General features: G+C 44.4%; 1 protein-coding gene across 2 annotated transcripts in view; it reads left to right on the top strand.

The window, feature by feature from the left end:
* LOC5667351 (protein suppressor 2 of zeste) overlaps nt 1–7,821 on the top strand; it is a 58,073-nt gene extending 50,252 nt beyond the window's left edge. For both annotated transcript variants that reach the window (XM_061643102.1, XM_061643103.1), the window contains exon 6: nt 1,176–7,821. In XM_061643102.1, coding sequence (XP_061499086.1) covers nt 1,176–4,805 — 3,630 coding nt within the window. In that variant the 3' untranslated portion in view covers nt 4,806–7,821. The remainder of the gene's footprint in view (nt 1–1,175) is intronic.
* The last annotated feature ends 7,988 nt before the right edge of the window (nt 7,822–15,809 follow it).

Raw genomic sequence — 15,809 nt, 5'->3', positions numbered from 1 at the left:
CGTAAGTGCAAGTGCGAAAACCAAAGGGGGCCGATGAAATGAATGAATGAGTTCCCTCACTCCTCCACCCCAAACAAGCCCGAAACAGCAACAGCAGCAGCAGCAGCCTCAGCAGCCGTGGAAAGCGCGCGAAACGAAAATAATTAATAGTAATTATGCTGAGCGATTGTGCCCCGCGATAGCGCAGCGCCCTGGTTCGAGATTTTCCTTCTGACCTTATGTCCGTGTGCTTCTTCTGCCTCTTCTGCCCTTCCTTTGGGTACAAACTGGGACTGACTTAGGGCGTCGAAGCCACTTGAAGCTGCTGCTGCTGCCTCGCGTAGTTGATAATCATAACGACTGGCGATGATGAGGATCATCAAGATGATGATGATGATGAAGGTTTTTGTGTGTGTGTGTGTGTGTGTGTGTGTTGGAGCACCAACGATGGTGGGATGGGAGTAAATGTACTTTTAAACACAGCAGCTTTCGGTACCCGGTTACCGGGAAGCGATGTGTTTTACCGGAATCGTTCCTGGCAGAGTGAGCTGTTACATCCTTCCCATGCTTTGCCATTGCTTCCACCAAATACTTACACCGGTTGGCCTTTTTACACCGTGCACAAGGACATCAAGATTGAGTTTGTGGTCGCTTGGTACGGGGGAAGGATTATCAGCTACTTTATTGTCGTTTGTCGCAGGGGTGGATTGAAATGTCAACCAGCTTGAAGGTGTGAATTGCTGGAAAGGTGAAGATGGTTGCTTGATTTCCGATACCGAGGAGTCATGCTGAAGACGAACATTTATCTCAAAACCATTAAAAAATGTCCAATGTACTGTTGTTCAACAAATGCATCCTTAATAGGACAATCAACTGGACAGTGACTCACAAAACATTGCCATAAATTCCCTTGTAAATGTGTCCACAGGACCGGATATTGCTTTTTAATTATGTTGTACATTTCATTTCATCCCTCGTAAACGTCTCCATCACGGAAGCATGAAAACAACGCAAAACACATGTGAAAACAGCTACCAAACATGCGCAAAACGGTTACAAACAGTTTGGAGAATTTATTTTTACCCCTTGGTCGACAGTTTGGCGTCACAATAGCTTTTCTCCCTGTAGCTCACTAACCATGCCGTTTTTTTACCTTTCTCTCCCTCTCTCTCTCTCTATCTTTTATGGGTCCACAGATAGCACCGATGCGGTTTTTCTATCGCATTCTCATACACCCGACCGCAAAGTTGGCACCGACCGCGAGCGCATACCACCATCGCGTCGAGGGACAGGACAAAAATAGCACCAACAGCCGTACCGGTGGTAGCCCCAGCGTACCCGGCCACCCTGACAAGAGTTCCACAGGCAGCGGCAGCAGCACCAGCAGTAGCAGCACTGCCGCTTCCTCCGCCACGCCGGTAAAAACCAACCCATCAGCCAGCAGCGACGGTCAGCTACGGCCAAACAGTAGCAGCAGCAGCAGCAGCGCGATCAAAACGAAAGAGCAGCCGGCTGGTCGCGCCCCGCGGGAAGCGACCGCTAATAATAGTGCCACAGCGAAGGCCGCCGTTAACGGCCATCATCATCGTACCAAATCGTCAACGACGGCGAGCGATGCGAATCGTACCGGTGGCAGTAGCAACGGCACCAAACCCTCCTCTCCGGGCAGCCAGGCAGCCGCGAGCGGTTTGAAGATGGTGCTGATACCTAAGGCCAAACTCGAGCCAACCGCTGGACCGGCGGAGACGAAGCGCAGCCCACCGCCACTGAAGGCAATACAACAGTCTGGACCGGCGGTAAACGGTGCCACTTCGAAGCCACCATCAAAAGAAGGAGTCTCGGCCAATGGCAAAGAGAAGACGAGTTCCGAGGCGGAAAAATCGCCCACCGGCTCCAACTCAGCCCTGAAGTGCTACGTGAACCTGAAAACGCAAACCATCGTTGGTCCGGGATCATCTGCCGAAGGTACTGAAGTGGGCCAAACCACGAAATCTAATGCTCCAGCTGAGATCCCCCGGCTAAAGATTGACCTAAAAGCGAAGTTGAGCATTCCACGGGAAAAGACCCCAGGTTTGAGTCCACCGAGCAGCAGCAGCTCGTCGGCCGCCACCTCACCCTCATCCGCCACCAGCTCCGCCGGCAAAAGCCCCGTCTGGCCGATGGGAAAGGAAGAGTACGCGAAAACGATCGGACTAAAGCCGGTGTATGCCGGTAGCGTGCAGGAAGTGGCGCACGAGTCGTCCCCACGCGATGACAGCTCGCACTCGCACCGGAAGCGCAAGAAGGGCAAACACTCCAAGGAGGCGGGCAGCAGTGGCAAGCGTCGCAAGCTGCACGCAGAAATCTCCTCCCAGCACGACGCCAGCCTGAAGATGAAGGTGAAGCTGACGGAGAAACCGCCCAAGCACGAGCGGCTCAAGTCTTCGGGCAATGAGGAGGACGCGTCACCGCAGCCCAAGTCACCGCCCGCGACCGTGCCGGAGCCGGTTCCGAGTCCACCCAAGCCGGCGAAGGTGATTGACATCACAAAGGACGACGATGAGGTAAAGTTTGTGAAGGAGCAGAAGGTGGCAGTGGAGCAGAAGGTTGCAGTGGAGCAGAAGAGTGCTCCCAAGAGTCCGACGGTGAACGTTCCTCCTGTTGTGGGCGCATCCGCGCCATCGAACGCCGCCAAGGATAAGCTGAACGAGATGCGCAACGTGCGCCACAAACCGATGGTGTGCATCCCGAACCTGGACCGTAGCCTTTCGGCCGATCTGCCAAGTGTCGGGTCCACGATGAGCTCGCTGCTGGAGAGTGTTGGGGCGAAGGTGCCCACCATGAAGCCAGCTCCAGCCCTCATTCCAACCTCAACCGCGTCCTCGCAAGGAGTTGCGGGCAAGTCGCAACCTCGCACACCGATGCTGTCCCGCCCAATGCCATCCTGTCCACCGTTGGCCTACCCGCTGGTGAGCTCCCCGGTTACATCCTCTACTACGGGATCAATCCGTACGATGGCAGCAGCTGGAGTGCCTGCGCCACCACCAACACCAACCGCAATTAAGCGTTCCATCAGTACCGACAGCAATGGGACATCAGCAAAGATCCCACGCCTTGAGCAACCTTCCCTGATGGCTCCGGTGACCCTGGTTCCAGCGAAACATTCCGCCCCAATTCAGGCCCCAATGTTTAACTTCGCTAAAGGAGCGAACCGTGCCAAAGCGGCCCAGCAAGCGGCCGGTCTTGCACCTTCAACCCAACACACCGGATCCGACCACATCCCGTACCGCTCCCAAATCAGTGCGTCCTACACGAAGGAGATCCCGTCGACAAAGAAACCCATCCCGAACCTACTCCTTCCACCAGCAACGGTTAGTGTTACGAAGATGTCAGACATTGTGTCCTCTTCGAGCTCGACATCCTCTCCCGCCCACGATGGTGGCCGTCCCGCCGTTGAAATTCTTCGCATTCCACCGAATGCACCGGTCGCCGATAAGCCATCGCTGGCTCCGTTCGTAACGCCCAAAACGAGCAACAAAACGACGCGACCTCCACCAGCCACCATTCCACTGATAAAGATCAAGAAGCCGGCGGGAACTAACGAGCAATCTACGGGAGGTAACTTCAGCCCACCCGGCATGACACCACTCACACCACCGGGAATGCGCCCGAAGCCCCCAGTGAGGACGTCTTCCGAAGGATCACTGTCAGCACCGGGCAGCAACATTCTCGATCTGTCCGGTGGCGCTGCGGCATCTTCCGGTCGACGACTCTCCGACGACGTGATCATTCTCGATCACAGTCCAGTGAAGGGTTCGCGCATGGTTGACCTGAACAGGGGTAAACCGTCGCCCAGTGTTAACTACTCCACACCTGTGAAACGTCTCCCCGAGATGATTAGCTTCCCATCGTCCACGAGTGCCCCCTCAACGATGCTGTCCCAGACTCTGCCGGGTGTGCAGAAGACGCTCGCCCCACTACCGAAGCTTACCGAGATCAATCGCCATCGTAGCTTAACGGTACGGCAACCGAACGCCTCCATACGCAGCATTCCCAATCCATCGGCGCTAGCGTTCCGCGGTACGCAGGCCGGCACGACCACCAGCGTATCAAGCTCTACCCACACTTCCTCCTCCAACTCTTCTTCATCTTCTGCTTCGCGGCCGCTAATGTCGGGATTTGTCGCTCCCGGTGGGCAACAAGTCAACCGTACGAACGGTACCGCCAACAACAACAACACCGCGACATCGATGACATCTTCATCGACAACTGTCAAAAGCAACACGTCGCTTAGCAACGGATCACAGGCGGCAAGAGCGTTGATGGGCATCGGTTCCAGCAATTCCACGCACGCCAAGACCACCAGCAGTAATGGAAACGGCGAGCCTCCGAAACCGTCACCAATCAATGGATCGTCAACTACCAGCAACAACAACAACAACAACAACAAGGTGGCCAACGCGAACACAGGGCTTACCGCGAAGAAGACGATCGAAAAGGTAGCGGCCGTACTGAAGGCGGCTGCTGCTGTAACCGTCGACACACCGGCACCCAGCACCAGCCCGAAGGATGACGGCCGAAGCAAATCGCCAAGAAAGGAAGACTTCAGCGCCGCATCGTCCAGTGTGGCCTCAGCATCGACGGCGACTACCACCACCACCGCTGTCGATTCGCTGTCAATGGCAGGGGCGGTAGCGGCTGTAAGTCGTGTCAGTAACAAAACAGCCCACGCCGATAGTATCGTCACGAGTGGCACCGTCACCGCGCCGTCGTCCATTGCAAGCGTGACTGGGGCGTCGGGTGGCAGCTCCAGGAACAGCCCCGCCAGCATAGTGAACGTGGGATAAGAAGGTGCGTAATGAGATGTAGAAAAAGGCGCGATATTGGTGAGTGAGTAGAAGCGGGGATTTGGTTTAGTTTTTGGGGTCAGATTTTCCTGAAGTGAGTGCAGATGTCTTAGGATCAGAGTTCAATGAGTTCTTGCTTGAAGGACATTAAATTAATAGTAATGTTCGTCACATTCTACAATATCTTAAAGCCATACAGCCATATACTTTTTAGAACCCTTTCTCTTACCATTATAATAGCCAGCAGTAACTAGATTGTCTTACGTACAGTACCCATCATGTCACAATTTGCTTAATACCTATACACTTAAAGTTTACAACTTTCTTTTACACGTCGCTCGTAGAGCATTAGTGTCCAGTATAGCCTATAAATTTGTGTAGCGAAGTAGAATACAATACTTATTTCACAAACGTGTATGCCACAGAAGGGAGTCCTCCTTTTGGGAGAGCTCCATATAACACCTCCATTATCCCCAAGCGACACTGTGCGAATAGCATCAGTGGCGCATTTTACTACAAACACTAAGAGAAGGATCACTTGCTCAACCAACAACAACAAAAACAAGTAGAGCAGGGAAATTCATTTAAAAGTGATACCAACGGTACCGTACTGTACGGTGGTGTAGCATAAATTGTTGCCAAAGTGAAACCTCCGATAGAACAAAGGAACAACGGCAAACAATGTGTGGAGCGGGTCTGCTAACAACAAGAGCAGCTATCGGAATAGGAGGGAAAATCGTGCTCGCAGAAACGGGAGTAGGTGTTTAATTTGCACCCCCCCACCAAGAGTCGGGTTCGGGTGCAAAGAAGACGATGCTGGCTCTGCCTGCCTTGCATACGTGTAAATATACAACAGCGAAGCGAACGCAGGGAAGCATAATAAACAAACCGCTCCGAGACGCAGCTTAAGGGCGTGTGCATCGTAAAACGAGAGGCCGCGAGAGTGTTTGTGTGTGTGTGCTGCAGCACTACTGGTACTGTTGCAATTTATGTTTATCTCGCGTTTGTCTACCTTTTATTTTGGAGCAATTTGTGTCCCAAGATGTAGAGAAAGTACCCCCATGAAAGGTACATACAATTTTACTGTGAATATTTAATCTACATATTAAGTGATTGATTCATTTATTTGTTTTTGTTTTAATGGAAAGTTTTTAAAACTAACCGTTTGGAGGGAAAACAAACAGTACACATTCTGGTAGAATTAATTACAGACGCTTATGGAAAAAAGAGCAAAAGAAAAGAGATGAGATAAAATGAAACAGATTAAATGCAAATAGAATAGAGTGAGAGAGAGAGGCAAAAAAATAGCGGAATATCTGATTAATGTACGAACAACAACAAAACAACTGAAAAGAAAAACAGATAGAGACAGCATAGAGGCAAAGCAAAAAAAAAGCAAATGATATTCAGTGAGAGAAAAGAAAGAAAAGAAACATTAACAACGGCCAACTCGATGGGGAAACACATCATCAGACACTCTAGTTTGATGAACGTTCAAGCCTCCGTTCGGCGACGGCGCGACGCCACGCTGCCGAGTACAGTGCCAAAGATGCGGCCTCCGTGGCGTGGCGTATTTGCGCACGCAGGGGGGGGGGGGGGGTGGGGGAAACGCGGGCAAAGATAGATTGATAATTGAAGCAAATGGAAAAATTATTAACCCTTCTCCTTCTCCCCCACTTTCGCCTCGGACTGGCTTGATGCCGCTCGGTTTTCACTTATCCCCGAGCAAGCACCCAGCATCATCATCATCCTGGTGATTGGTGATATCGAGCCTGGGTGAAAGGGTGGCTAACCATGAAGGAAGAAGAATTTCATTTATTGTAAATGCATTCTTCAACCTTAACGAACCTGCATAGCTGGCAGTGCTGGGTTCGAATCGGGTCACACGAAACGAGGGAAAACGTAACCATTGCGAGTCATGTGTGTCTGAGGAAGAAAATCACTTCTTCAAAGCGAGTGACTTCCTTTCTTCATTTGATTATCGGGAGGGCTACACAGGGGTCCCGTTTTGTGCTGGTGGGCTTAATAAAACCATACTTGTAAATTGGGTGGTAGTATAGGGGAACACTGGAGGTGATGTTCAGTGTTGGTGCAACATTTAGTGTAGATTTCTTTGTAAAATGTTATTATTTGTCGAAAAATACGTTTCATTGGTTTAAATAATATGATTGTTTAATTTATTCTGCACTACATCATAAATCCGGGTAAAAGGGAACTCTTAACGGAACAATTCGTTGTGTTTAAGTTGTTTTTAAGTTGTCTTCCTATTGACCGTAATGAGTTAGTTTATGTTTTGCTTTCAAAGTTATACAAATGTAACAATTTCATATAAGTTATTAAATTTCTTATCCATTCAACACACTGCAATATTAGTCAAAACAAAATGGAGGCTAGTGTGCTTGTATTTTAGTGCAATAATATGAATTGAAAACATAAGCTAGGAGGCGATACAGAGCAGGCGAGCAACTATGATAACACAGATATTATGATATTCACTCAGGGTAGGTAGAAACCGTCGGTGGCGACCACCGCCAACCACTATGATGTAGTTGAATGTGAAGCTAAGTAGATGAATAGCAGCAACAGGCTAAAAGAATGGATGATATTCTAGAGAAAAAATCGAGGAAAAAAGGGAGAAGTTTGATGTGTAAATTTGTGAAGCAAAAAGGACAGTGAAGCAGCAAAGGAACGGTCCTTGAATGAAAGGCGTAAGAATGGTAGCAGCAGCAGAATTACCATTATCATATAGCAATGTAGCAAACAGTGTATATGTGTGTGTTTATATGCGTGTATATGTGTGCAAAACAAATAGTCACAGAACACAGGCACCCCATAGTTAAGGCACCAAGGCACCAACGAATAAACCCTGGTGGTGCCGTGTAGTGTGAAATGTAATCTGACCACTAGCACACCTAGAGACATGGCGCACCTGTACTCACCAAACGTACCAATGTACTGGCGTATGTATGAATAATAAACATCAAAAGGAAGATACGATAATCAATATTTAAACGTACATACAGTGTGGGTAGTGGTTTTATTGGTGGACAGGCGCGGGAGCTGCCGTATGAATGAGAATATCACAATTCTGGACTCACTGTAGGGGTGGATGGATGTGCTGCATGTCGTGGATTTTTCCGAACAGAGCTGAAACTGGTAGGTAATGCACATGACGTTGACGAGACGGGACCGCAACTTTATAGACTGTGCCCATCATCAAATGGTGAATGATAGAATCCTCCCCTAGGGGGTGCGACTGGCAATGGGCAAACCGTACAATGTTTTGTCCTTTTTGTGGTGTTTTGAAAGAAAATGTGGCATGGAATTGGTTTGTTATTTTATGCAGGGAATGGCCTAGGCATAAAACTCTTTGGAAAGGTAAGTAGAGTGTACTCTATATTAATAATGATTTGAGGTATTTTCCTCTTTTCAGTTACGTGTAACTGAACATAGACCGTTAACCATTTGGACCAATGTGTAGCGAGGTTTTGTGTATAAGTTCAGTATAAATAATGCAAATTTCTTACTATATTCCAAGCTCCAGAATAACTGTTAAAAAAAGTATTATAACAGTTATCTTTGAATGGAAAAATTTGTGTAAGTATTGGAATAAGTAAATCAGTTACTAGTCACTATGAATAGTTAATAGTTAATAATTAAACATTCAATAGAAATAGATCATATACAAATAAAATTATGATTGATCTTTTTAATCTTATCTTTTTTACTGATTCAATGTTTTTGAAGACCTAAAAGCGATAAACAATTTTGCTTCAATTTATCACCATACTTATCACTGTTAAATTAAAGAGTATGCAAAAGTTTAGATGTTTCCTAAGATGTTTTCCGGACAAATATATGGTCTAAAAGTTAAAATACAACGCTTACCCTAACTTGAAGGGTCCAACGGATGCATTAGTAAGCCTGTCTATTCAGCTTGTTTGGCTTAATGTTTGATATTTCTACTATATACTATGATTGTTGTATGATTTATAGTCATGAACTCCAAGATATAGCAAACAATATATCTCAGGCCGGTATGGCAGCCGGTTTACCAGCCGGTATTGTAGTACAGACGTCAACTCGTACGACTTAACAACATACCCGTCATGGGTTTAAGCCCCAAATAGACCGTGCCGCCATACGTAAGACTTATCCTATCCTGCTATGGAAGGTAATCCAAAAGTCACTGAAAGCCTACCCCACAAATGGTACAAGCAGGCCTTGACCGACAACGGTTGTTATTTGAGTGTTAAGTTATGATATTGCTCGTACTTATTACAGTAAGGACGTGAAGCAAAACCTTCTAGTCCAACTAAATCACAAGTCCAACAGTTTTTCCAACATATTCTACTTTTATTTAAAACTCATGAGTTACAGTCAATATTGGAGATCACTAAAAACTAAGATCATTTATGAAACTTGAAGGTACAAACAATAACAAAGATTCACAATAAACAGGATAAAGTATGTAAACAACAATGAGAGACGTCAAAAACAAAGGTCCTGCGACAGAAAAGGTCAAAATAATATCGAAATCGTTAGTGTTTGCATTTCGGTCATTTTCATTCGCATTGGAACAATTAATACAATGTTAACGAGATGACCAGATCTGCTAGCTTACTCCCAGTAATCGTTGTCAGCCACACTTATTGCGGCTTTGATCCGATTAGATTCATTCACCTCTTAAAATATTCTAAATTTTGTTACAATCGTCTCGGAAACGTATTACCTTCATATCTCATTAATGGTCTAGTCTAGTACTGATTAAATGTAACATTCGACAACGTCTATATTATAGCTATATAGCTGAGTGTTTAGAAGGGTTGTTTTGCCTAATCGAATGATACGGAGAATCAATCATAGAAGGAAATCTATTTTAAATATTACAAAATTCAAATTTCATAGCAATGAAACGAATGTAATTGGTAGGATATATATGTCCGTTCACTTAATTCAAACGAAAATCCTTTCTAAAATACATATCGTACATATTTATTACAAAATACTTTAGCTCGAAAATATATTCAAAAAGATATTACGAAAGGTGTTCTCGGATATACTTTTCGCTATGACCCATTTGTATGCCCCCGACTTTAGAAGCAAATGATACAGATTTTGACTCTACACAAATACATTCATACTATAATGTTATATATCGTGCAATCAACGTTTTTAGCAGGTAGATTCAACTGTTTGACTGGTATGATAGGTTAGATTCGATAGGTTAAAACTGTAATAATTAAAACAAAAATTGTAAAAATCCCATAAATTAAAAGCATCGCAATCCTGTTCTCAAACAATCCGGTTGGCATGTTTATATAAAACAAGCAGATACGTTGAGTATGAAAATCTTCCATTATCGGCAATCCTTCGTCAATTGGCACCACAATTTTGCGGTATTTGATATGATGGTGATATTATTTATATGATGGTGATGTGATAAATTTGATAACTGGTGTCCCAAGGGCACAGTATAACGTTGTAGCCATGTACTTAATATATCTTAACAGAGCACACAGTTAGAAATAAATCTTTGAAGTATCCCAAATCATTCTGCTACCTCTCTATCTCTGTAACAACTACTGTTTCACCAACAAATTCTAATCACTGTGTAAAGAGCAAACGGATTATTACGATTATTATATCATTAAATTGTAATTGTTACAACCGTCCTCATCAAAGTCGTACAATTCTTGTCTTGACGCTGTACAATTCCCTTTTTATGGAATACGCGAACACTGCTCATGCCGCCACCACAAAGGAAAGGCACGAACTAGCCAAGCAATCATCGGACGCCACAAGTGCGCCATTTTCCATTCACATCGCCTTTCCACGAAACGTAAAGGGGGTCCTCCAGCAAAACAGCTCCCCCTCCTCCTGCTAGGTGCCCTTCTTTCCTACACGTTCTTTCATTCTCTTTCCCTTTCTCTTTCTCTCTTCTTGTGTCTTTTCCTTCTTTTTTTTGCTTACCTTTTCCCCATACATGCATGCGGTATAATAATAGCGAACATGAACATGCACCTCATTATTTTGGTATGCACACAAGTGGGACGCGTTAGGCGTCCAGCCCGTCGTAAATGCATCGCCGTCGCCGGTGCGCCGCGCGTTTACCACCTTTGTGGCCAGCCTACGAGTTTGCGCTGGCGGTGCCGCCGTTTTTATCGCGCAAGGCTGATAATTACTTCGTGACTACTCGTCATGCGGAAAAACGATTACTTTTCGATCGGATGTTTCGCCTTTGCCGAGCGACCGACCGGGGGAGGGCAGCACGGGCAGCCCGATAGATGTGTGGATGGATGAATTTTACTTTAAATGAAACACAAAGCTCATTGCTCAACGGGAGGTGTATGCGGTACATACACGTGTGGTAAAATAAATCATAGATCGCGATGGCTGCGGGAGAGGTGAAAAACAACGCGGAAAATCATGCACTAGACGATCGACGCTTCGTTTAATTTCATGGTTCATTAGCACTCGTTAAGCATAGTTTCCGTGGTGGTATGCTGCTTTTGGCTAAGGTGGTGTAATTTGATTTACCGCTTTTCCGCTTTCTGAACCATAATTTGCTGTAATGAATAAATCACACCCCGTACATCTCGTCCCTGGCCCGAGCTTCATTAGGTTTTATTTGAGAGCATTCTACGCTTTTTTGTTTCTTACCGTGAGGTTGCTTTTACTTTACATCATATACTTTAACATTTATTGCATCCGTCAACCTCCTGAGTTTGAATCATATATGATTCGGAATAAACCAAAATATTTTAAAACAAATTATAATACCTATTAGCTATGGAATATTTAGATGATCGTGTTGTAGAATTAAAATGCGTAATATTTTTTGAATAATTTACTCATGTTATGGATCATCGTCATGCATTCCAAATTCTTATTCATTTCCTGATTTGTAATCATACAACAATAACAAATAGCTAAATCCATTACTAACTCATTGGTCAGTTTTAGCTGTTGTAGAAACTAATCTGACAACCACCTGCCCAGTGTATCTACTGTATATAAGTAATATTTTAGTTTGTAATTATGATTATAAATAGCCTATTTTCTCTTTATTAATCGTTTCTTTTTAAAGTCCAATAACAATACTATCCACATTTCCTCATACAAAAGCTTTTGTTATTTAATGCAGTAGTCCAATGATGTTCTTTATAAGAAGATTAGATGTCAATGAGACTGCGACTAGCGGTCTTAATTGAGTTTTAGGACTTCATTTATTTCTTTCTTAATCGATCAATTGCTCTACTCATTAGGACGATTAGGTTATGTTATTGTTATATTATTGTAGGTATTTCCTTTGCATTAGTGATACGAATCATTCAATTCTTTAGAATCGAATATAGCATTCAATTGCTCATGATATCTGCATGTACTGTGTCATTTATAACCTTTGAACCCTCACAGAAATATTTAAAATTTGCGATTTTCGCTAAAAATTGTAGTGTAAAACTCATTTAAGATTCTCAAATAATTGTACCAGATTGAAATATTGCTTTCTTCCACATAAAAGTTTTTAAAAACCCTTTGCGTCTCACCACGTCTTACCAGCTTAACATACCAATAAAGCAAAACGGACTAAAAGCACATTATCAATCGTTTGCTTTTTATGTTAAATAAAAATGACAATTTTTTTGATACTGAATGATAAGTCATTTCTTCTGAATGATTAAAATAAATAATCAAGGCACTTTATGGTTCTTTAAACTAACAATGTGTACAAGAAATTGTTGGAGCCAAGGCTCGGGTCTATGAAAATGTTGCGGGAACGTTTGTTGCCAAATCGTATGGACGAACTGTCAAACTCATGTTCCGGGAACATTTTTGTTGCAAGTGAAACAAATCGATTTGTTTCATGCTTATATGTTGCAGGAACATTTTCGGACTTGTTTGCTCACCAATCCAGATAAAAAATAATTCATTTTTCAATAATTTCCTAACTTAATTTTTAAATGTTTTTGTGAGCAAATTTGTGCACAGTTTTTGAAATAAATAGGAAAATCCAAAAATGCTGCCATTGAACAAATGCTGCCGCAACATGTTCATAAACCCAGGCCTAAAAGAATCGAATTGAATAGCTCAATACAAGTCAGATTAATGTAGGAAACTTTGCTACAATTCTGGACAAAATTTTTATGATTAATAGACAAAAAACATGTTTTTAATTGGCATATTTCAAGCTGATACACTTGTGTAATTAAAATTATTTAACACCAAAGGAATTGACTAAATAACTTTATGATAGACGTCAGACGTTTCGGTGATTTCAAAGAGTTCAATAAAATGATTAGCTCTGGTGATTAGCATAACCATCAAGCCTTTTCTTCAGCGGATTGAATATGTATTGTTGTTATTTACAAGCTTCTAACCGGCTTCACCAGATGAAGCCACCCAATTCATTGGACCCTTCTCGTTTCATGCCAGACGGATCACATTCAAACATATTGTTTTAATCTCTCCAGTCTCCTCGTAGCAAGTAATAGTCAACGTATCTGGCCAACCTTCATCAAACAGTTAAGATCTTCGATCGTAGAAAGTCATTACAACACGCCCAATGCGTTTGCATCCTCCGCTCTAATGATTCTGAATCTAGAATCCTTTCCACTTTCTTTGCATTCTTGTCGGTTTGAAGCATTTTGAAAGTATACGCAGGCCATTGTTGGAGGTCGTTGTATGTACCAACTCCCTGGCAAATGAAAAAATCAGTTACTGATAACAGTTACTGATGTGTTCTTTAGAAACACATATGCTTTAAAGCCTAAAGATACATACCATGCTACACAGCTTGTTAGACGTTCTTACGGCTCTAGAATTCATGTAATAGCCCATTTTTTATGTCAAAAACAAAAAATAAATTAATACAATAACATTAAAGAAGCGAGAACTCCTACAACTTCATACCTCTGGAAGAACATTTCAGATAGCTAATAAATTTGACATTAAAAAACACTAAAAGCCTCTCACCAGCTCACAGCCTCTTGAGCGAATGGTGGTCACCTAAAATCCTTCCACGGTTTACGACCCAATCCCCCTGTCCATTGTAGTCCGCGCAGGATTATATGCCGCGCTTGAATTATGATGTTCCTCTGGATGAATATTAAACCCGAGCTCATCATAAACTCCATACCAGGCACAGACCAAACCGCCAAACGAAACACAAACGAAAAGCGCGGTTCACAAAACCGATCGAAAAGATCAAAGCAGCATCGATCCCTCCGCATGTGCGCGCGTTCCGTTGTGGCGGGTTGTCGTGCGTTTTTGATTGATTTATGCCGCTCGGCTTCTTGCTCTGGGCAGCAGCAGCAGCAGCAGGGCGACGCAGGGAAAGCCGAAATGCGCCGCGTTACGATGGAGATGGCTTGCGTCAAATCGCGCGCGGCCAGCTTGCGAGCAAACGAGCGCCCGAGCGAGAAAGTATGACATAAAGGAGTGGAGAGAGAGAGTGAGGAGAGAGACAAAATAAACGAAAAAACAAACCCCAACGACGGCCTCAGCCCGAAATTGCGTGACCAATGGCTATAAAATGCATGAGAAACCGTGGGGCACGACGCTGCGCTGCGGTGGCCCACGACACGTCCGTCGGCAATCGAGAAATGTCGAAAGTCTTCATAATAGGTGGACACAATCACGGAGAGTGGAAAGAAAGAGGATGAGGATGAATGGGAAGGAAAACGGGGGGTTGCTAGTCAAAAACCGCGGGAAGATTTGATAACGCGCGTTGATCAGTGTAGTTGTGCAATGGAGCAGTATGAAGCGAACAGTGTGGCGTAATTATTTAAATTAAATTTTGTATTCAAGTTTATACAGCTTTGCCTAGTGATTGATACGTCATAAAACGTTCAAAACTTAAATATTCCTGAGCTTAAATAATTCACTATTTTATTTTGAATCGATGCAGCCGTTTGAGCTGGGCACTAACACCATCAAACCTTTGTCCGGTGGTGACCATAAGTTCGTCCATCACTGTTCAACCGCTAGTGTACGGGTGGTGTAGCGTAGCGGATAGAAGCGCGATAAAGCAATGCTTGCGCATCCACGTCAGAAGGGCTAGGGCGAGAGTGAGACGATACCATCCACAGCACACCGCACAGGAAGCTAAGCCAGCTAAAACAAACAACAAGCAGGGTGGCAATGCTCTCTCTCTCTCTCTCTCTAGAGAAAAACACCGAAACACCCAACAGTCAACGAAGCAAACGAACGTTTCGTAACGAGCACTACCGCGGTGCCCTTACCGCCGTTTGGACACTCCGAGCCTACTACTACGCGGCTGCAGTTTCGGGTTTTGGTGTGTACGTGCGATGGGTGTGTGTGTGCTACTACCAAATCGTCAATCATCCATTTACTACAAACGTACCCTCCACCTGGCCCGTTTTGTACCGAAAGCGCGTACACAGTGCTGTACAAGAAAAAGCGTCTAGTATTGTTGTTAACATTAATATTTTTTAATTTTAATTCTACTTCAATTATTTGCATTTTTACGCCTCCTAAACGAGCATCCCGTACCAAGTGCTTGGTGCCAATTCTCTACCCAACGCATTATTTGCGTTAAGTTATTATTCCTTTAGCGCGCATAACCTCGCATCGGGACGCCTGTGTGACGACTCATTTGCATATAGCCGCAAACACTCAAACTCTATCGCTCAAGTGTCTCTATCGCATCGCAATATAGAGGTGGTGTCGGCCTAGCTGTGGGTGAGAGAACAAAAAAAACAGCGCGCGCACTCGAGAGAAGATAAGTAAATAACAAACAAAACGCAACGCATAAACACAACAACACAGCAAGAACCGCCACGCCAAATAGACACCACACGCATGAGGTGTTTGTGCAACTATCCGCCCCGGGCACGTCCAGGCAGGCTATCGCGACTATGGTAACCGTTTGGAAGGTGCAAAATGGTGCAAAATTATTACCAACAGCCGTAGCAAAAATAAACAGCTCCGGTTGTGCAAAGGTTCAACAGTGACTAATAATGAATGTGTAATTATTGGATA

Source organism: Anopheles gambiae, chromosome 2 (assembly GCF_943734735.2).
Source record: "Anopheles gambiae chromosome 2, idAnoGambNW_F1_1, whole genome shotgun sequence".
NCBI classification, from domain to species: Eukaryota; Metazoa; Arthropoda; class Insecta; order Diptera; family Culicidae; genus Anopheles; species Anopheles gambiae.
The sequence above is the reverse complement of the archived record's forward strand: the minus strand, read 5'-3'. Positions and strand labels throughout refer to the sequence as shown.